Here is a 22311-nt window from a genome sequence, read left to right on the forward strand (position 1 = left end):
GATAAATTCTTTCCTCTAAGCAGCCCTCCTCACTGGTGAATTGGCTACCTAAGCGGCTAGCAGCAAGGGCTCCATTATTTGCCCGGTAACAAAATGATATATAAATGTGGCCGGCGCCGTGGCTCAATAGGCTAATCCTCCACCTTGCGGCGCCGGCACACCGGGTTCTAGTCCCGGTCGGGGCGCCGGATTCTGTCCCGGTTGCCCCTCTTCCAGGCCAGCTCTCTGCTATGGCCAGGGAGTGCAGTGGAGGATGGCCCAGGTGCTTGGGCCCTGCACCCCATGGGAGACCAGGAAAAGCACCTGGATCCTGGCTCCTGCCAACAGATCAGCGCGGTGCGCCGGCTGCAGCGGCGGCCATTGGAGGGTGAACCAACGGCAAAAGGAAGACCTGTCTCTCTCTCACTGTCCACTCTGCCTGTCAAAAAAAAAAAAAATTATATATAAATGTTAGTATTCAGGCTTTTTGTTTTTCAAAAAGAACTATAATTTTGTGTGTCTATAGGAGTATGAAAAACAATAGATTTTTTGTCTTAAAGTAAAAATTTAATTCAGTCTGCTTGTGTCAGAACGCAAAAGTATTAAAAGGCACTCAGATATGGGATGCAAGAGTGCCAAGCAACAACTGAACCACTGCACCACTCGCCTACCTCTGAAATGTTTTTCTAAACAAAAGTTTCTCATCTTTCCAAAACTCCTACTCCTGTCCTCTCCTAGTGCTTAGTTTAGTATTTCCTGCAACTTTTCTTCTGTGGTTTCTTGTAGCTTTCTCTTCCTCTGTTGGCTTTTTTTGATACTGCATTTCCCAGATTCTAAATAACACTTTTACTATAGCTTTGATATCAAAATGGTCTTTTAGATTTCCCAAATCTAATTTGAAATGTTTAAAATGCTTGGGGGGGGCAGTGTTGTGGCATAGAGAGTAAAGCCGCTGCCTGCAATGCCGTCATCCCTTATGGGCGCCAGCTTGATCCTGGCTGCTCCACTTCCAATCCAGCTCTTTGCTAACGTGCCTGGGAAAGTAGCGGAGGATGGCCTAGGTGCTTTGGCCCCTGCACCCACGTGGGAGATCAGGATGAAGCTCCTGGCTCCCAGCTTCAGTCTGGCCCAGCCCCAGTTGTTGCGGCCATTTGGGGAGTGAGCCAGTGGATGAATGCCTCTCTCTGTCTCTCTCCCCCTCTCTCTCTGCCTCTCTCTCTCTCTCTCTCTGCCTCTAACTCTTTCAAAGACATTAAAAAAAAAGTTCGATATACTGCAGGTTTTTCTATTAGTGTAAAACTATTAAATACATTCTGCTTTTGACAAGTCCTCAATATGAACTTTACAAATATGTAGAGAAATGTAGCCTGTTAATTATATGAGTAAAAACTATAAACATAAATATAAAATCAAGATACTTTATTCTCTGTGTAACTCTCAGGTTTGACATAAGTCTACTGAAGTCCATATACAAAGTTCGATACAATAACTGCTAAAAAATTCATTCTTTTTTAAGGGAATATTTTGTTTCAGGATGATAATCTAAAAGTATTTTACGAAGTTGAAGAATCTGGAGATTTTTAGATGTTTGCTCTGTCCATTTATATTTTTCCTTTCAGTTATAGTTATTGACTAATCCTTATACAACAACTGTCATTTTAGAATAAAGGATGTTATATTCTAGTATTATTAGCTATTATAGGTTCATCTCAATCGTTTTGTCATGTCATCCATAGATAGCTTCTGATTTTTTTTTTTTAATTCAGTCTTCAGGAAGAAACATCAAAGAAAGTCTCATTAAATGTTTGATCCTATTTGTGACTGACTGCAGTGAGTAGACTCATGGGAACAGACTTTTCAGGACAAGCTGGTGGTTAGCATGACAAACCACTACCTGTCAGAGCACCCATGGTTGCAGCCAGAATTTCTAGGATATTTTAAAATCAGAAGCAGATGATTTTATGAAAACTGATTGTTTCATTCAAAATCAGAAGCTACCTCCAGGCTAGTTCTAAAGTTACCGAGGATTCAATGGGTTTGGTACAGTGTTTGCGTCTGTTTTGTGCTGCTGTAACAAAATACCACAGACTGGGTCATTCATAAAGAACTTGGATTTAGCTCTTCAGTTCAAGTCCAAGAGTAAAGGTGCTGGCATCTGACGAGGGACTTCTTGCCGCGTCCTCTCGTGGCAGAAGGCAGAAGGGCCAGAGTGAGGGACTTAGGGAGAGGGAGGGAGAAAGAGGACAAAATGCGTCCTTCTGTAAGGACTGCACCAGCCATGACATTAATCCCCTCCCAAGCACGCAGCCCTGATGCCCAATCACCTCTCAGTAGACTCACCTCTCGATGCTGCTGCCTTGGGAACTAAGTTTCTAACACATTTTTTTTTTTTTTGCAGGGACACATTCAAACCATAGCATGTGGCTAAAATTCTATTTCTAAAGGACAGATAAGAAAAATTTTTCTTCTCTATCTGGCTGTAGTCGATTAAACTGGAATAAAACACTCTTGTAAATGGTATGTTCCATGGATCCTTTAGAATTCAGAAAAAATTCATTGGAAAATCTGAATATAAGTAACAACTGTCAGGAAAATTAAAAAAATTAATTCAGTAGAGAACAAAATATAAAAGTACAAAAAACAATAGTAAAAATGGTTAAATATTATAAAAAGTGCCTTCACTAATTTCCTTTACTCTTCATAGCCATGTGCATAGGATCAGTAAGATTCTGCTCTCTGAGGCCAGTGCTGTGGCATGGTGGATTAAAGCCTTAGCCTTTATCACCTGCAACCCATATGGGCGCCGTTTGAGTCTCAGCTGCTCCACTTCTGATCCAGATCCCTGCTAACACACCTGGGAAAGCACCTGAGGCTGGCCCAAGCACTTGGGCCCCTGCACCCACATGGGAAACCCAGAAGAAGCTCCTGGCTCCAGATCTGGCCCGGGGTTGATCTGGGGAGTGAACCAACAGATAGAAGATCTCTAACTCTGCCTTTTGAATACAATAAATAACTCTTGGTCAGTGCCATGATTCGCTGGGCTATTCTTCCACCTGCGGCACTGGCACCCCGGGTTCTAGTCCCGGTTGCTCCTCTTCCGGTCCAGCTCTCTGCTGTGGCCCGGGAAGGCAGTGGAGGATGGCCCAAGCGCTTGGGCCCTACGCCCGCATGGGAGACCAGGAGGAAGCACCTGGCTCCTGGTTTTGGATTGGTGCAGCGCGCTGGCTGTAGCAGCCATTTGGGACGTGAACCAACTAACTCTGCCTGTCAAATAAATAAATAAATAAATAAACAAACAACTCTTAAAATGAAGCAAAACACATACCTATCTAAAAAAAGATTCTGTTCTCCTTCCTCCCAGGTATAATTAACAAATCACTTCTGCATTCATGACCATGCCACAGATCTCATGCAAGCAGTCAGAGCAAGCCCATTTGTCAGCAGCATGGCCCAAGCATGGTGGAGGCAAAGTGGATGGTTGTTGGTTCATGATTTCACTATGTGAATGAGCAGAAATAGCTTCCATATAATATAATGACAATCTTACAGATTTCACAAAGCCTCCAGACGGAGTTAACTCCTGTGTTTCCAAATCACGCGACTCTAGCTTTATTATCCACAAGGACCCTGTGTACTAGGCATCACCTTTTATCACACTTACATCATAAAACTGAACATCAGGATAATAAATCCAAAAATTAGTAAGCAACTAAATGGTGAAACCCATGCTTTAGAAGGAAACTTGGTGGCAAATACGACACTTCAACTAGTGGCCATCGTAAGTAAACGTGCACATAACATTCCACAGTCAGAAAACTAAAAGCCACAGTTAAGGGTCCACACAGCAGGCCCTGGTTGCGTAAACCCTTTGCATTCCAAAGAAATGGTTGGTCCTCACTCAGCTCCTGGGAGGAAATCTCTAAATCCTCAAAAAGTATTTTGAGAAATAGCTTATCTAAAATATATAGTGCATATGAAGGAACAGTTCATTAATATCTTTTTTATTTATTTATTTATTTATTTATTTTTTATCTTTTATTTAATGAATATAAATTTCCAAAGTACGACTCATGGGTTACAATGGCTTCCCCCCCCCATACCGTACCTCCCACCCACAACCCTCCCCTTTCCCACTCCCTCTCCCCTTCCATTCACATCAAGATTCATTTTCGATTATCTTAATATACAGAAGATCAGCTTAGTATACCTAAGTAAGGATTTCAACAGTTTGCTCCCACACAGAAACATAAAGTGAAAAATAATAGATGATTTTTTTTAAATGATGATGAAATCAGATCAGACCTATTGTCATGTTTAATCCCAGTGAGAGTCAAGTTGGGAATTGATAATTTCTTTTTTTTCTTTCTTTTTTTTTTTTTTTCCAGAAGATCAGTTTAGTGTACATTAAGTAAAGATTTCAATCGTTTGCACCCCCATAGAAACACAAAGTGAAATATACTGTTTGAGTACTCGTTATAGCATTAAGCCTCAGTGTACAGCACATTAAGGACAGAGATCCTACATGAGGAGTAAGTGCACAGTGACTCCTGTTGTTGACTTTACAAATTGACACTCCTGTTTATGGCATCAGTAATCTCCCTATGCACCAGTCATGAGTTTCCAAGGCTATGGAAGCCCCTTGAGTTCTCCGACTCTTATCTTGTTTAGACAAGGTCATAGTCAAAGTGGAGGTTCTCTCCTCCCTTCAGAGAAAGGCACCTCCCTCTTTGAAGACCTGTTCTTTCCACTGGGATCTCACTCACAGAGATCTTTTTGCCAGAGTGTCTTGGCTTTCCATGCCTGAAATACTCTCATGGGCTTTTCAGCCAGATCCGAGTGCCTTTAGGGCTGATTCTGAGGCCAGAGTGCTATTTAGGACATCCGCCATTCTATGAGTCTGCTGAGTATCTCACTTCCCATGTTGGATCACTCTCCCCTTTATTTATTCTATCGGTTAGTGTTAGCAGGTACTAGACTTGTTTATGTGCTCCCTTTGACTCTTAGTCCTTTCATTATGATCAATTGTGAACTGAAATTGATCACTTGGAATAGTGAGATGGCATTGGCACATGCCACCTTGATGGGATTGAATTGGAATCCCCTGGTATGTTTCCAACTCTACCAATTGGGGCAAGTCAGCCCGAGCATGCCCCAAATTATACATCTCTTCCCTCTCTTATTCCCACTCTTATGTTTAACAGGGATCACATTTCAGTTAATTTTCAACACTTAAGAATAACTGTGTGATAATTACAGAATTAAACCAGCCATATTAAGTAGAACAGACAAAAAAAAAATACTATGAGGGATAATGTATTAAGTTGTCCATTAGCAGTCAGGGCTATGCTGATCAAGTCACCATTTCTCATAGTGTCCATTTCACTTCAGGAGGTTTCCTTTTTGGTGTTCAGTCAGTTGTCACCGATCAGGGAGAACATATGGTATTTGTCCCTTTGGGACTGGCTTACTTCACTCAGCATGATGTGTTCCAGATTCCTCCATTTTGTTGCAAATGACTGGATTTCGTTGTTTCTTACTGTGGTATAGTATTCTAAAGAATACATATCCCATAATTTCTTTATCCAGTCTACCATTGATGGGCATTTAGGTTGGTTCCAGGTCTTGGCTATTGCAAATTGTGCTGCAATAAACATTAGGGTGCAGACCGCTTTTTTGTTTATCAATTTAAACTCCTTTGGGTAAATTCCAAGGAGTGGGATGGCTGGGTCGAACGGTAGGGTTATATTCAGGTTTCTGAGGAATCTCCAGACTGATTTCCATAGTGGCTTGACCAGTTTGCATTCCCACCAACAGTGGGTTAGTGTCCCTTTTTCTCCACATCCTCGCCAGCATCTGTTGTTGGTAGATTTCTGTATGTGAGCCATTCTAACCGGGGTGAGGTGAAACCTCATTGTGGTTTTGATTTGCATTTCCCTGATTGCTAGTGACCTTGAACATTTTTTCATGTGTCTGTTGGCCATTTGGATTTCCTCTTTTGAAAAATGTCTATTGAAGTCCTTGGCCCATCTCTTAAGTGGGTTGTTGGTTTTGTTTTTGTGGAGTTTCTTGATCTCTCAATCCTCCCAAATTCTTTCTATGAAGCCAGCATCACCTTAATCCCTAAGCCAGAGAAAGATGCAGCACTGAAAGAAAATTACAGACCAATATCCCTGATGAACATAGATGCAAAAATCCTCAATAAAATTCTGGCCAATAGAATGCAACAACACATCAGGAAAATCATCCACCCAGACCAAGTGGGATTCATCCCTGGTATGCAGGGATGGTTCAACATTCGCAAATCAATCAATGTGATTCACCACATTAACAGACTGCAGAAGAAAAACCATATGGTTATCTCAATTGATGCAGAGAAAGCATTTGATAAAATTCAACACCCTTTCATGATGAAAACTCTAAGCAAATTGGGTATAGAAGGAACATTCCTCAATATAATCAAAGCAATTTATAAAAAACCCACAGCCAGCATCTTATTGAATGGGGAAAAGTTGGAAGCATTTCCACTGAAATCTGGCACCAGGCAGGGATGCCCACTCTCACCACTGCTATTTAACATAGTTCTGGAAGTTTTAGCCAGAGCCATCAGACAAGAAAAAGAAATCAAAGGAATACAAATCAAGAAGGAAGAAGTCAAACTATCCCTCTTTGCAGACGATATGATTCTGTACTTAGAGGATCCAAAGAACTCTACTAAGAGACTATTGGAACTCATAGAGGAGTTTGGCAAAGTGGCAGGATATAAAATCAATGCACAAAAATCAACAGCCTTTGTATACACAAGCAATGCCATGACTGAGAAAGAACTGCTAAGATCAATCCCATTCACAATAGCTACAAAAACAATCAAATACCTTGGAATAAACTTAACCAAGGACGTTAAAGATCTCTACGATGAAAATTACAAAACCTTAAAGAAAGAAATAGAAGAGGATACCAAAAAATGGAAAAAATCTTCCATGCTCATGGATTGGAAGAATCAACATCATCAAAATGTCCATTCTCCCAAAAGCAATTTATAGATTCAATGCAATCCCAATCAAGATACCAAAGACATTCTTCGCAGATCTAGAAAAATTGATGCTGAAATTCATATGGAGGCACAAGAGACCTCGAATAGCTAAAGCAATCTTGTACAACAAAAACAAAGCCGGAGGCATCACAATACCAGACTTCAGGACATACTACAGGGCAGTTGTAATCAAAACAGCATGGTACTGGTACAGAAACAGATGGATAGACCAATGGAACAGAATTGAAACACCAGAAATCAATCCAAACATCTACAGCCAACTTATATTTGATCAAGGATCTAAAACTAATTCCTGGAGCAAGGACAGTCTATTCAATAAATGGTGCTGGGAAAACTGGATTTCCACGTGCAGAAGCATGAAGCAAGACCCCTACCTTACACCTTACACAAAAATCCACTCAACGTGGATTAAAGACCTAAATCTATGTCCTGACACCATTAAGTTATTAGAGAACATTGGAGAAACCCTTCAAGATATTGGCACAGGCAAAGAATTTCTGGAAAAGACCCGGGAGGCACAGACAGTCAAAGCCAAAATCAACTATTGGGATTGCATCAAATTGAGAAATTTCTGTACTGCAAAAGAAACAGTCAGGAGAGTGAAGAGACAACCGACAGAATGGGAAAAATATTTGCAAACTATGCAACAGATAAAGGGTTAATATCTTACATATGTAAAAACCACTACTGCCTTAATTTTTCTGAAAGTGAAGCAGGATACAAATATAAAGCCAGGAAATCCAGTACCAGAGTTAAAGTTGGAGTTTCAAAATCCTTAGACTAGCCTGTCTATCTAGTATGAGTGGTTTTGTTTACCTGGGGGGGGGCCTTAGTCCACGCCTAGATAGACTAAGCCAACCAAGTGAACTACAGTGAGGGCCTGGGCCATTGCCAGCAGGCCCCAGAGAGGCTGCAGGTCAGTCAGTCATGTGGTCACCCCTGCCTACTGGACTGACTTGAAGAAATCTGGACCCCAAGGTTTCAGGGAGCACCCCCAATGGGAGGTGCCCTGAGTCACCCCGTCACGTATGTTGCTGGGAGAACCCAGGGCTATTTGGAGGACTTCCCCAGAGGACGACTGAAGCTCCTGCTTGCTCTCTGGGACTCCGCTCCATGTGCCTTTGTCCACTCTCTGGCTTTAATCTGTAACCTTCTGCTACAACATAGCACCATGGGCAGTATGACGGCTTCGCTGAGTCCTTTCTAGTAAGTTGCTGAACCCCAGTGTGGTCTTGGGGACCACCTGAGATGAAACACAGAAATCAAGTGGCAGCACCAAGTCACCCTGTGTAGTCCACATTCCCCAAGCTAATGAAACCTCATGTCTTTCCTATACATTACTAATAACTATATTCCTGATTTGGCAACGCTGATGTCTGAAGGGACATGATGACCTTTTTGGATATAGTAGTTATTCGAGTAAATTGTTTTTTACCATTGAGAATAACTAAATGTGGTGACTTTGATAATTTTTTCCCTTTAAATACTCTTCATATTTAAAATTTTTTAAATTTTATTTTTACTTTATTTGAAAGGCACATAGAGAACCTTCCATCAGTTGGATCACTCTCTAAATTGCCCACAACTACTGAGGCTATACCAGGTCCAAACCAGGAATCTGGTTCTTAATCCAGCTCTCCCCTGTGAGTGGCAGGGACACAAGTACTTAAGCCTTCACTGCTGATTCCAGGGTCTGATTAACAGGATGCTGGAACTCAAATCTAGGTGCTGAGATGAGATGGAGGTGACTCAAGTGGCTTTTTTTTTTTTTTTTTTTTTGTGAAAGGCATAGTTACAGAGAGGGAGACACACAGAAAAAGGATCTTCAATCCACTGGTTCATTCCCAAAATGGCTGCAATGGCTGGGGTTGGGCCTGGCCGAAGGCAGGAGCCGGGAGTTTTATCTGGGTCTTCTATGTGTGTGCAGGAGCTCAAGAACTTGGACTATCTTCCACTACTTTCCTAGGTGCATTAGCAAGGAGCTGGATCAGAAGTGGAGTGGGGCGGCATAATGGGTAAAGCTGCCGCCTGCAGTGCTGGCACCTTATATGGGTGCCAGTTTGTGTCCTGGCTGCTCCATTTCCAATCCAGCTCCCTGCTAATGTGCCTGGGAAAGCAGTAGAAGATGGCCCAAGTCCTTGGGCCCCTGCACCTATGTGGAAGATCTGGAAGAAGCTCCTGGGTTTGGATTGGCCCAGCTCTGGCTGTTGCAGCCATTTGGGGAGTGAACCAGTGGATGGAGGACCTCTCTCTCTCACTCTCTCTGCCACTGGCTTTCAAATAAATAAATAAATCTTAAAAAAAAAAAAAAAAAAAAGGAAGAAGTGGAGCAGCCGGGACCAGAACCAGCACTCATTTGGGATGCTGACATCCCAGGCATAGCTTAACCCACTAAGCCACAATACCACAGGGAGGGGTATGTGTATGTGCCCAAGTGGCCTTTTAAACCACCATGCCAAATACCCACCCCCTTCCCTTTTCTCTTCTAAATGCTTTAGCCTGAGCCATTTTTACTTTTATTTAAGTAGATGGTAGTATGAACCAATAGTATTTTAGTAGAATTTTTTTTTAAATATTTATTTATTTATTTGAGAGGTAGAGTTATAGACAGTGAGAGGGAGAGACAGAGAGAAAGGTCCTCCCTCTGTTGGTTCACTCCCCAGATGGCCACAATGGCAGGAGCTGCGCCGATCCGAAGCCAGAGCCAGGAGCTTCTTCCCAGTCTTCCACGTGGGTGCAGGAGCCCAAGGACTTGGACCATCTTCTACTGCTTTCCCAGGCCATAACAGAGAGCTGGATTGCCAGAGGGGCAGCCGGGACTAGAACCTCTGCCCATATGGGATGCTGGTGCCGCAAGCAGAGTATTAACCTACTGGGCCACAGTGCTGGCCCCAGTAGAATGGTTTAAGGGGCTTAAGCTCTACATTTTTGAAGCATATGTACAAGAATGTTCTGAGAATAAAAAAAATCCTACCTGAATACCTGGGAGCTGTTTGACCAAAGAACATAGTAAAAAGAGCCCTATTTAAAATCATACCACAAGAGAAAAATCAAAGTATGTTATTCTGATATATATATATTCTTCCAGACTTACTGAACAGAGTAATTTCATACACACACACACATAATAAGTTTTTAAAAGATGCTATTTTTGAGACTAAAGTAAAAAGCAGATGTGCCTAATATAGAAATAACTTCTTTTAACTCTGGTACTAGGTCTCTCATCTTCATATTTGTATCTTGGCTCACCTTCACAAAAATATATGCAATAATGGTTTTACGTGTCCAAGTACTTCAATACTTAAAATATAAATAGTGCTATTACTTTATATGTATTATATATTTTGGATGAGCTATTTCTCATCCAAACATATTTTTTAAGGCAGTAAAGATTCTTTTGTTCTGCTAGAAATTAAAAGTCACAAAACCATAAATGTTCCATAGAATTCTCAAGAGTGTCTTAAAATTTAATTTTAAGTGGGTTTCCTGTGTACCAAAATGGTTTATGCTCTAAAAGCACACACAGTGATGAAGAGTGAACTACTTCCCAGTTCAGCCCGAAGATTCTGGACAGCTGCCCTGTAAACATCAATCTTGTATTTCAGACAAGAAATGATTCACATTCTGTACTAGTGCAGTAATAGATTTTTCCAAGAAACAGCCTACAAGTCAATGTTTAACTTGAAAGCAAACTAACAAACAAACAAAATATCTTCCAGGCTGTACAGAGCCTATCCCCAAACTTATTTAATCAGATTAAGCAAAGTCAGGACAAGAGTCCATTATTTTCGTTACGACTGAAAGGTCTGGCTGACTTTACAATCCTCTTTTCAGAATGACTGAGATCTCTTTAACAGTTTAAGCAACTTTAGCAAGTAACTCTTGTCACGGGGAGTAAACTTTTACAAGTGGGGAGAACTGCATTATGATGAACATGATTTTATGACTTGCTTCCCTTCAGCAGATCCTATGTTGTGAGCAAAGTGATGTTGCAAAATGCCTACAAAGGAATCTGTTTAACAGGAGATTAAAAGCCACAGAAACGCAAGTTTCCTCTCAGCACCTTATTTAACAAAACTATTTTACAGGCAGCATGCTCATCTACTTTCCCCATTTAATTGCATAGCAAAATGACTTATCTGTAGAATGCTACCTTGGTGTTATTATTAGGCTTTTCATTTTTATGGTGCTGCTAACGGTGGCTGCACAAATGACAAATCTTTGCTCATTTCTGATTGGAGACATGCACATAGTTTTTCTGCCACAGATCTCACATCTTTATGAACTGTAAAACAGCCTAAGGCACCTGCAGAACAAATATCTTTCCTAACCATAAGACCCCATGCTTGGTTAGATCTGACACAGAGGCAGAATAATGAGATCATTTATTAAGGGATCCATGTTGAATATTTTTAAATCTAATTAGAAAACAACATTTCTAGCAACAATAGGTGGGCTAGAGTTTGAAAATAATTTTCTATAGACCAAGAAATATAATGCACTGATTTAATAGGGACTTGCATCTGCAAAACATACAAAACAGATTCATGATAGTATTTCTAGGAAAACTGGTAGTTGGCCACAAGCCATCATAAGGGATTTGGGAGTCTTGCTATTTCAAATTGGCTATCCTACTTTCCCCCACATCTTCCAAATTCATTCTCACTGAGTATATATTAAAAGCTGACTTTTTCTTCCCCAAACATTTAGGGCTACACTTATATGACAATGCAGGGGGCCGGCGTTGTGGCATAGAGGGTAAAGCCACCGCCTGTGAAACTGGCATCCCATGTGGGTGCCAGTAAGTTTCATAGAACGTTATCTACTGTTATTATATGTGATACTCTGAGATTTGCAATGCTATTCTGTATTATTTTTAAAAATGCAGGGAGTGGCTCAGACAATGGCCAATAGGTTATGACCTGTAGTTATAAAATCACTGATTTGATCCAACCAATGAGGAAGCTTAAGTATGATGAAATCAAGTGGTTTAAGTTCGTAAGAGGAGTGGTGATCATTTGCATAATTCTGTACAGGTCAATAACTGGCCTCTAGAGTATGACTGTTGTATCTGTGTGTGTATATATATATATATATACACACACACATATATATATATATTTATTTATTTTGTTTTTCTATCTTAGCCTGAGTTGTTGCTGCTTGATTTTTTCTCCCCTTACTCTGCACTTCCTTCAATGGTTCACATCCTTTTCCCACATAGGCCTTTCAATTTGATACTGGTTATGGACTGGCTGTGGACAACATGTGTTTGAAATTACTGAGGCGCCAGCACCATGGTTCACTAGGCTAATTCTCCGCCTGCGGTGCCGGCACCGCAGGCTCTAGTCCCGGTCGGGGCGCCGGATTCTGTCTTGGTTGCTCCTCTTCCAGTCCAGCTTTCTGCTATGGCCCAGGAGTGTAGTGGAGGATGGCCCAAGTCCTTGGGCCCTGTACCCGCATGGGAGACCAGGAGGAAGCACCTGGACCTGGCTTCAGAATAGTGCAGAATGCTGGCCGCAATGCGCTGGCCATAGCGGCCACTTGGGGGGTGAACCAACGGAAAAAGGAAGGCCTTTCTCTCTGTCTCTCTCGAACTCTGCCTATCAAAAAAAAAAAAAAAAAGACAGAAAGAAATTACTGAACAAATTGGCAGCTTCCATCCACAAGCCTGATGAAGTGAGAATCTTAGAACAGTACTGCCACTAAACAGAAAAGCAGGTGAGAGCTACATGAACAGGCTAACTCTCAAAACATGTTACTAACAGATGAGAACAAACATCTAGTGGACCGATGTTTATTGAATATCTGTTCTGTGGCTGTCATTATAGCTCTTACATCACCTAATCACCTATTATTTTGAAATTATTTCCACTTTCAGACTGTAACCACCTTGAAGACAGAGTCCATAGTTCATCTTTCAATCTCCCATAGCATTTAGCACAGTATGTATTTTCAGATCAATAACTACTTGGTTATTAGAGATCAACAAATATTTGCAGAATGGACACGTCAAACATACCAAGGCACAAATAAAGAGCCCTTGGCTCTCATCCTTCTTCCTCATAGCACCATTATATCAAAGAAAGCATTATTACAAGTACTTGTTGCCTGTGAAACCACTCCCTTTCCCTTCCCAAACAAAAAATATCAGGCTATTCTTACCCCATGGTTATGTGAAATCAAGTCACACGTCCCCGAAAGGTGAGAGCAGAGCCGCTGAACTGGTGCCTGGGACGGTGGTGGCCGATCCAATATGCACACTTAGACAAGACCACCACGTGAGAGTAACATGTGCAGTGTCTCAAAAAAGACAAAATTACAGCATATCTCAAGATCTCAATTGATTTTACTTGTGATTCTAGAATTGAGCAACATTCATTCCCACAAAACAGAAGCAGTATTCTGACAGGCTCAGCACAGGTTAGTTTTATAGACACAAAAGGGATGAACAAAGCGGGAACCAAGAACAAAAAAGCAGATTGATCATTTCAAAGCTACTTTTCTTGGCAGGTGAGGACAGGTAAGACAGAATGGAAAAATATTGGTTAACATCAGATTGCTTCAGGCTCCTTTTTCTTGGGTAAGGATTAAAGCAGAGGAAGTTGATTGTCATTATCATTATGAAAACTGGCCCTTTGGTGGATATGTGGCGATTCTCTCTTCCAATTTCTCATTTCTCAGGGCAAGTACCAACTTAGTTTTGGTTTGATGACTTTACTATGCATGTTTCCAGTTTCATTTTCAGAATGGTCTACTGGGGCCTAGTGCAGGAACTTAGTCTAAAGCAATAGACTCGTGTAATTTTAACATATTTAATTATCAAATAAATATGGACTGAGAGGTTGTTTTAAGGCCAGGTACTGTGCTAGGTGCTTGAGCTACAGCGGTGGCAAAGAAGGAAATTGCCCTCATACAGCTTCTAGTCTACGAGACACACAGAGCAGCAATAACAAAGTGTGTAAGTGTGGGGATACCTAGTGTCGCTCCCCGTCTTCGTGGAGGAACGACACAGGACCCTGCGCTGTTCCTTTGTCTGCTCGGCCCTCCCCGGGTTTGCTGCTGGTTCTTCCCGGGTTGGCTACTATCCCTTCCACCTCCGTGGAAGGGCAGTTCCCCCTGGCCGCATTCCCCACTTCCGCAGGGGAGCGGCACACCGCCGGCCGGCTCTCTGGGGGCTGCACGGGTTCCCTTAGATGTTCCCCATAGATGTTCCCGGTGCATGCCGTCTCTCTCCTCCTTTATAGTCCTCCTCCGCCAATCCCAACTCGGCTGAGTACGCTGCTCTCCAATCAGGAGCAAGTCCTACAGTTAATTGGTTGAACTGGAGGCAGCTGTGCGGAAGCTGTTTACTTCTCTCCCAGCGCCATATTGTGGGAGAGCAGATGCATAGAATAAGTCCTAATTCGAGCAACTTAGTCTAGTCCGGATTGCTCCCCACAGATCCCCCTTTCTTTTTATTTTTTGGCGTTGATACGCGCCTGTCTTCGGTGTCCCGCAGCACACACTCTGCTGTACTTGCTAGAGTTGCCACAGGCTCTTACAAGTCCTATCAATCAGGAAAACCGAATCCGGGTCCTCTCTTCGCCATTGTGTGGAGGTTTTTAGGCGCTGATGCGTGCCTGTGTTCGCTGTCCTGCAGCGCATGCTCTGCTCTGCTAGAACTGCCTGCAGGTGTTTACAAAACCTATCAGGCAAACCGAATCCAAGCCTTCTCATTGCCTTATTGTGGGGGAGACTTATTAGTGTTGGTTCGTGCCTATCTTCGGTGACCTGCAGCTCATACTCTGGTCGAGCTTTGCTGGCGCTTACCGCCTTAAATCAGGCAGACCGAATCCAAGCCTCCTAATTGGCATGTTGAGGGGAGGCCTTATTTCTCTCTACTTCTCTATCTCCGGGCATTTCTATTTCTCCCATTTTACTTCTGTCTGCCAACATTCCTATTTCTCTTTTACTTCTAAACTTCTGTTTCTCTTATCCCCGCAGCTTTCCGGCACCTCGCCCCGCCGGCGGGTTCCCGGCTCTGCGCCGCTTCAGCCCGCGCGCCTCTCTCATCTGCGCAGCTTCCCGGCTTTGCGCGGCTCGGCTTTGCGCGCTCCGCGGTCTCCACGCTTAACCCTTTCGCGTCTGAACCACGGCCTACGCCAGCGTTCCCTATCTATTCACGCCCCGTGCTCTCTCTGCACGCGGCGGCTTCCGCGAGTAACACAGCGTAGCTTGCGTCTCCGCCACTAGGATTCAATCTAAGTTCCCCGGGCTAGCCTGGCGAATTCAACCCAGCGTACGTCTCCGCCCCACGGTTTGGCTTCCCGTCCTTTGCTCCCCGGGCTAATCAGACGGATCCCAATCTGGCTTGCGTCTCAGCTTCTGGTTTCAACTTTTCGCCCCCTATTCCCGGGCTAACTTGAGAACCCCAAAGTGGCTTTCGTGTCCGCCTTGGCCTGCCCCCCGCGGCTTCAATTTCCCTAACAGTTTTCTCTACCCGGTATGTTTCCCCAAGCTTTCCTCCAACGATATTCCTCCCTCATTTCTCCTGGCCTCTCCCCCCAGTCCGCGTCCGAGTCTGTTTGTTCTAGCTTTCACTTTCGACCTTAAAGATTTCTCCCAGCTTCCCCCCGTAGTCCGTATCTGAGTCTATGCCTAGGCTTAATAGCTTCTTCCGGCACCTTTTTCATCCGGCTTTTCCCTAGGCTGTTTGCTAGTCTCTCTCTCCGGTATTTTCCCAATTCTTCCCGTTTCTTCCCGTTTCTTCCCTCCTAAGTTTGCTATCCGTCCTAGGTTTCCTATCCAAGTCAGGTTTCCTATCCGAGTCACGGCACCATTATGTCGCTCCCCGTCTTCGTGGAGGAACGACACAGGACCCTGCGCTGTTCCTTTGTCTGCTCGGCCCTCCCCGGGTTTGCTGCTGGTTCTTCCCGGGTTGGCTACTATCCCTTCCACCTCCGTGGAAGGGCAGTTCCCCCTGGCCGCATTCCCCACTTCCGCAGGGGAGCGGCACACCGCCGGCCGGCTCTCTGGGGGCTGCACGGGTTCCCTTAGATGTTCCCCATAGATGTTCCCGGTGCATGCCGTCTCTCTCCTCCTTTATAGTCCTCCTCCGCCAATCCCAACTCGGCTGAGTACGCTGCTCTCCAATCAGGAGCAAGTCCTACAGTTAATTGGTTGAACTGGAGGCAGCTGTGCGGAAGCTGTTTACTTCTCTCCCAGCGCCATATTGTGGGAGAGCAGATGCATAGAATAAGTCCTAATTCGAGCAACTTAGTCTAGTCCGGATTGCTCCCCACAACCTAGGTGGGGCAGCCATGTTAGTTTTGGGAGGAGGCAATGGGGTAAGAGGAGGTTTTAAGAGGGCTTCTTAGAGGAGGAAGTAAACTGAGACCAGATGGAAGGGGGAATGCAAGATGAGTAAAGGTGGAAGAGGAAAAAAACCTAGGCAGAATGTGATGGTCAGCTCCGCCTTTGTTTTCAAAGATGCTTCTAGAAAGCTGATTCTATCACTCATAGAACCTTTATCTGCCCTTTGACAGACAACACCCAAGCCCTTCCCCAACCCATTAACAGGTTTTATATCGTCCGTCACAAAGCTGCCCCAGAGGATAAAGTTCTGAGAGATCAGTTTTCTTTACTATTTTCTGCTGAAATTGCTAAGCACATAGTTACACACTGGACCATGCATGTATAACAAAAACATTTTAGTGGTGGGGTGCGAATCTCCAATGTCTGCCTAAGACATCTAGTAGGATCTCTCACCAAGTAGCAATTCAAAAAATCTGTATCAATAAGACTCTAAATAAACATACCAGGGATTGGGGGTGGGGGGGACAAACAACCTATTCTTTTTTTAAAATTTTTTTTTTTATTTTTGACAGGCAGAGTGGACAGTGAGAGAGAGAGACAGAGACAGAGAGAAAGGTCTTCCTTTTTCTGTTGGTTCACCCTCCAATGGCTGCTGCAGCCGGCGCAGTGCGGCCGGCGCACCGCGCAAATCCGAAGCCAGGAGCCAGGTGCTTCTCCTGGTCTCCCATGCAGATGCAGGGCCCAAGGACTTGGGCCATCCTCCACTGCACTCCCGGGCCACAGCAGAGAGCTGGACTGGAAGAGGGGCAACCAGGACAGAATCCGGCACCCCAACCGGGACTAGAACCCGGAGTGCTGGTGCTGCAGGTGGAGGATTAGCCTAGTGAGCTGCGGCGCAGGCCCACAACCTATTCTTTTAAGTAAACAATCTATAGCTATAAAAACAAATGCTGGCCCAAACATTATCTAAAGCTTGAAGCTTATAAATTTTTCCCAATTCTCCTTACATGACAAAATACAAAAAACAAAACCAAAAGAAACCAAAAATGGAGAGTTTGTTGGAAAAAAGTGAGGACATGAAGAAAAAGGCTGAGGCACTGACAATGTCAATTTAATGACCAAGAAGTAAATTTATTTTCAGATGAGAGGCAGTCAATATTAATCTTATTTAGCCTCATCTCACTGTAATTAAAAACTGCAGTTCATCTAGACAGCTTTTCTATGGCACGGATGCTATTTTTCCTTAGCGAGGTCTGTCTTGTCCTCTGTCTGGGAGTCAGCTTGGACTTATCTCAGCTTCACATACAACTAAATGTTCTCAGTAGGAACAGCTTTAGTTATAGCTGAAAAGAGTTCCAGGAAGCTCCATCAGGAGTTCCATTATTTACTCTACAGCAATAATGGCAGCTGGTGCATTTTCGGCCACGATACACACTTACCCCATTGAATATAACCAATGGGCTCTTCCCATGAGAGTACAAGTCAAATTCTTATTGCATTTTTTGACATTTTACCACAAATTAGGAATACTACTTTATACTTAAAATACTTTTAAAGAAAGACAGGTACTTCCCCAAATTTCAAATACAATTGCCAGGCAGACCATCCCAGTCAGCTTATGATACTAAGTATCTCTCACCTGAATCTCACATTGTTGGACAATACCCTTTCTCTCTGATCTTCCTACCCTCAGCTACCACCTAAAAAAAATTGGCTAGTTTGCAACAACCCACCCAAATACAGTTAATTCCAGATTCCAACTCCCATTTCCAGTGTTAACAGTATTCACAATACCTACTGCCTTAAACAATGGAACTTTCTGATATCAAAATTTCATCAAAGTTGAGATCTGCCTTGGCTAGAAAGTTCCAATTCCATTTTCAACTTCCAATTGATTAAATAGATAACAACTCTACTTTTCACTTTAGTGAATAAAATGAAATCATACCACGCTTCTGTTAGTCGGAGCAGGGCTGTGGGGTTGCTACAGCAACTGTTGTACACTGATCACAGACTGCTCCCCCTCCCCCAGCTCCAGGAAAGAAATCTTTCGCTCCACCCTGAGGAGTCAAAGGCCATGGCAAGCAGGTGGGGTTTGCGCAGAGATACACTTTTAGTCCAGCAGCTGTGATGGGGCAACAAGACACCATTCTTTATTGTCTCTTGGTATTAAATGCCACCTCGACAAGCAAAACAGACTCCAAGCCAAGCTGCAGTGTGCACCATGGCAGGACTGTATTCTCACCCCTCCCATCTGAAGCCTGGGCCAGGAAACTAGCCAGAGCAGTTTCTCTCTAGGCACAGAGAAAAACAAAGACAAAAACACAAATAAATTTGGGGTTTTGCTTTTAGGCTTTAAACACATGCAAACTTGTGTTCTATACACACACACACACTTATATATATATATGTGTGTGTGTGTGTGTGTGTGTGTGTGTGTGTATATATTTTGTCACTCAGATTCAAAACACATTTACTGAGTTTTACTGAGTTAACCCTTCTGGCTGGGTGCCTTCGTGTATTGCTTCATTTACTCCTCACAACAACCCCACGAGGTAGGTATTAATAGAATCCCCACTTTACAGATGAGAAACTGAGGCTTCAAAAAAATATTTGACTTGACTTGTCCAAGCTACTACAGGATGGAGTCAGAACTGATATTTTTTTTTTTTTTTAATTTGAAAGGTAGAGTTAGAAAGAGGGAGAGACACCCAGAGGGACAGAGAACTTCCATCTGCTGGTTCACTCCCCAAATGGCTGCACCAGCCAGGGCTGGGCCAGGCTGAAGCCAGGAGCCAGGAGCTTCATCCAAATCTCCCATTGCATGCAGGAGCCCAAGTACATGGGCCATCTCATGCTGCTTTCCCAAGTGCATTATCAGGGAGCTGGACTGGAAATGGAGCAGACAGAACTCCAACAGGGAGCCATAAGGGACGCTGGTGTTGCGGGCAGATGCTTTACCTGCTACGATGCAGCTACCACTAGGCTACAACGCCAGCCCCTGAACTCATCTCTTAACTTGAAGTCTTGTGTTTTTTTCTAATGTACTATACTTAATTTCATGAGAAAATTCTCACTTCTTAACTGAATTATTTTAGGAATCATTTTCACAAGTAATGCCTTTATTCATAAGCCAAATATATTTGCCACTTTTCTAGTACATGGTACAGAAATGTAGGTACAGACATGTAGGGCTGCATTTTGGACTAGATGGGTTTTTGGCAAAGTTTAAAGTGTGGAAGTCATATCCTTGAGGAGGAGGGGAAAAGCAGAGAAAACAGGTAAGGTTATACAAGGAAATTCAGGCGAAAATGCCTGTGGAACGTCTTCAGGTCTGAGCTGCTAGTGAGCATGGCAGTGACAGAGAGCCAAGGGCACACATCCTGTTTAAGCCAGGGGAGAAACCTGATCTCTGCCATTAATGCCCTTCAAGGAGAATTTCAAGTCTCAGTCTGCCCATTTCCAGTCGCCTCCCACTTGCAGGTATGGAAAGGTCTCTTCCATGGCAGCTCTTCTCACCGTTAGCATGAATCTGGTTTTCCTGCCCAGCAGGTCCATAATTACCCACTTTCTCCTAACACACTTTCTGAGAATTTCCTAGGGAAACAGAAAGAAAGACTATCTTCAAAAAAACTGCTCTTCTTAGCATCCCGGGATCCAGACCTAAAAATTCTCTCACACCTGTAACTTGAACTTCATCTGCCTGTCCCACACTGCCTCCCACCCCACCCCACCTCCAACCGAGAATTCAGCCAACTTGGTAAATGGGCCCCTCCACCTCTGGCCCTCTGGGAGCTCTTGAACAGCTCTCCTGAACTCAGAGTTCCTCCCCTTCTATTACACCTGCTGTCTGTCCTCTATTTCTCCTTCAGCTGATGGGCTCCACCTCTCCAGTTGCCTGAGATTTGAGAGAGAAACCAAGGGTTCAAAAGGGCTGTGCTAGTTTCCAAAGGCTTCTGGAAAGATAGGTCAACATGTGTAAATTTATTATAAAGTATGCATTTACAAGGAAATCTACAACATCACTGATTTTAAAACATAAAAGTGTAACACACTGTCCTGAATTTTTGCTGGATGAGGTAATTAAATGCCCAATTTTCTTTCATTATAAAAAACACCACTTTTATGGGTCCTAAAAATTCACACTCTGTCCTCATGAATATGTTATATACAATGCAAAGAATACAACTCATCAAAAATTATAAAGCAGTAAGATAAAATAGATCACTGGTGTTAAGAACATCTATATTTGTGAAAGAAAATGGGAATAGCAGAGAAAAATTTCTGCAGTTGAGTTACTGACTTCTAAAAACTACACAGTAAGTTCTCATCTGTAACTGTATAAAACCTGGATCAAAGGCATCTTCAGCAAAACTGAAGAACTATTAAGCTGTTCCTTCTCCAAGGAAGGAAAACATTTCACAGCTTTAAAGCAAGCATCAGGAAAGCTAAAAGACCTTTATGTTCACTGAACAGTGGTTCTGAAAGTTACAAGCCTACTATGCGAAAACGTGGACTAGTACTTATCCCTCAGATTTAACAGAACTTTGAATATTGTTAATCAAGGACAATTTCATAGACTTTAGTTTAAGATACCTGCAAGGTGAACAATGTTTCTATAACATGATGAGGTTACGGATATTACTCAAAAAGAAAAACAAAAAACCAATCATTTATCATTTGGGACTCTTAGGTGACTGGGCATTAATTTTAAAACACTACAACTTCAGGCCTTATAGAAGCTAGAAACATAATTCAAAACTTCACAAAGGTATTATTAAATTAAAACCACTCTAGACAATTCAAGGTCTCATTGACAAAGTTCATTTAAGGTGATAGCCTTGCTATTGTGTTACTGTTCCCACATGATATCATCTTTCCTCAATTTCACTTTAAGATTTTGAACTCGTACTGGATGAAAGCTGTTGTTTTTCTGAAAAGAGTTAGTTTCATTCAAACATTTTCTGGGGCTATTTTTTCTGTTCTTTGATCCGTTAGGTTGGCTATCTTCTTGCTGAACGCCTGGAGCTGTTCTCATCTTTGGGTTTTGAACTTTTTGCTGCAGCTTACGGACCTGGAGAGAAAAAAAATCTAATTTTAGTCAGAAATACACTAAAAAGTGTACTCTTAAATAGACAGATTGGATTGAAAGTTTACCAATTATCTTAAATTTAAAGTTCAATTCAGTGAGTTTTTATTTATGGAACACCTATCACATACCTAACACTGCGCTAGTCAGGTAGAAACAAAATGAATCAAATAGTCCCTGCTTTCAAGGAGCTTGGTATTATTATTAGGAAAAAAAAAAAAAGTATGCAACTTCAGTTGGATTAATTTTGAGTAGGGCAAAAGGTGTATTATTTGAGAAGGCCAAAGTAGGACAAGATCCACAAAGGCCGGGGAAGTTGAAGGAAGGGTTGTGACATGAAACTGTAAAAGCCACAGGAGAGGATTTTCCAGGTGACACTAACAGCAAAGTGAATGAGCAGAATCTATACAGTAAAAAATGTATACATACATGTATGAGGGGGCTGCAAACAGGTCATAGACATGCACATTATCTTCTAATTCATTTTTTCACAAACTTTTTGAAGGTGTCTCCCACACACCCATGAGGATCCTTCCAAAACTTTGTGGGAAAATATAATTAAAAGGTAAGTTTATTTATTTTTTAAGATTTATTTATTTATTTGAAAGGCAGAGTTACAGAGAGGCAGAGAGAGAGAGAGAGTGAGAGAAAGAGATAGAGAGGTCTTCCATCTGCTGGTTTACTCCTCATATGGCTGAAACTGCTGGAGCTGGGCCAATCCAAAGCCAGGAGCCAGGAGCTTCTTCCAGGTCTCCCACATAGGTGCAGGGGCCCAAGGACTTGGGCCATCTTCTACTGCTTTCCCAGGCCATACCAGACAGCTGGATAGGAAGTGGAGCAGCCAAGACTTGAACTGGTGCCCAAATGGGATGCCAGCACTGCAGGCTGTGGCTTT

At 42.9% G+C, this 22311-nt stretch overlaps 2 protein-coding genes and 2 long non-coding RNA genes across 26 annotated transcripts in view; 1 reads left to right on the top strand and 3 right to left on the bottom strand.

Moving 5' to 3' along the window:
• The window catches only part of LOC100346633 (uncharacterized), a 209292-nt gene extending 190887 nt beyond the window's left edge, over positions 1 to 18405 (bottom strand). For all 10 annotated transcript variants that reach the window (XR_016234560.1, XR_016234562.1, XR_016234561.1 and 7 more), the window contains exon 1: positions 18276 to 18405. The gene's annotated coding sequence lies outside the window, so the exon portion shown is untranslated. The remainder of the gene's footprint in view (positions 1 to 18275) is intronic.
• The window catches only part of LOC103349861 (uncharacterized), a 38899-nt gene that overhangs the window by 15989 nt on the left and 599 nt on the right, over positions 1 to 22311 (top strand). The window contains exons 2-3 of one of the 2 annotated variants that reach the window (XR_001794273.4): positions 2378 to 2496; positions 21922 to 21981. This is a non-coding gene — a long non-coding RNA (uncharacterized LOC103349861). The remainder of the gene's footprint in view (positions 1 to 2377; positions 2497 to 21921; positions 21982 to 22311) is intronic. The other variant, XR_517973.5, reaches the window with a different exon arrangement.
• On the bottom strand, positions 19432 to 20286 carry LOC149126527 (uncharacterized). Its single transcript, XR_016234563.1, has 2 exons — positions 20171 to 20286; positions 19432 to 19924 (listed from the first exon to the last, which is right to left on the bottom strand). It is a non-coding gene; the product is annotated as an uncharacterized LOC149126527 (long non-coding RNA).
• The window catches only part of CEP57L1 (centrosomal protein 57 like 1), a 60621-nt gene continuing 58602 nt past the window's right edge, over positions 20293 to 22311 (bottom strand). For all 13 annotated transcript variants that reach the window (XM_070073730.2, XM_070073728.2, XM_089333850.1 and 10 more), the window contains one exon: positions 20293 to 21401. In XM_070073730.2, coding sequence (XP_069929831.1) covers positions 21180 to 21401 — 222 coding nt within the window. In that variant the 3' untranslated portion in view covers positions 20293 to 21179. The remainder of the gene's footprint in view (positions 21402 to 22311) is intronic.

Source organism: Oryctolagus cuniculus, chromosome 5, assembly GCF_051225735.1.
Source record: "Oryctolagus cuniculus isolate XC-2025 breed Fujian yellow rabbit chromosome 5, ASM5122573v1, whole genome shotgun sequence".
Lineage (NCBI taxonomy): Eukaryota > Metazoa > Chordata > Mammalia > Lagomorpha > Leporidae > Oryctolagus > Oryctolagus cuniculus.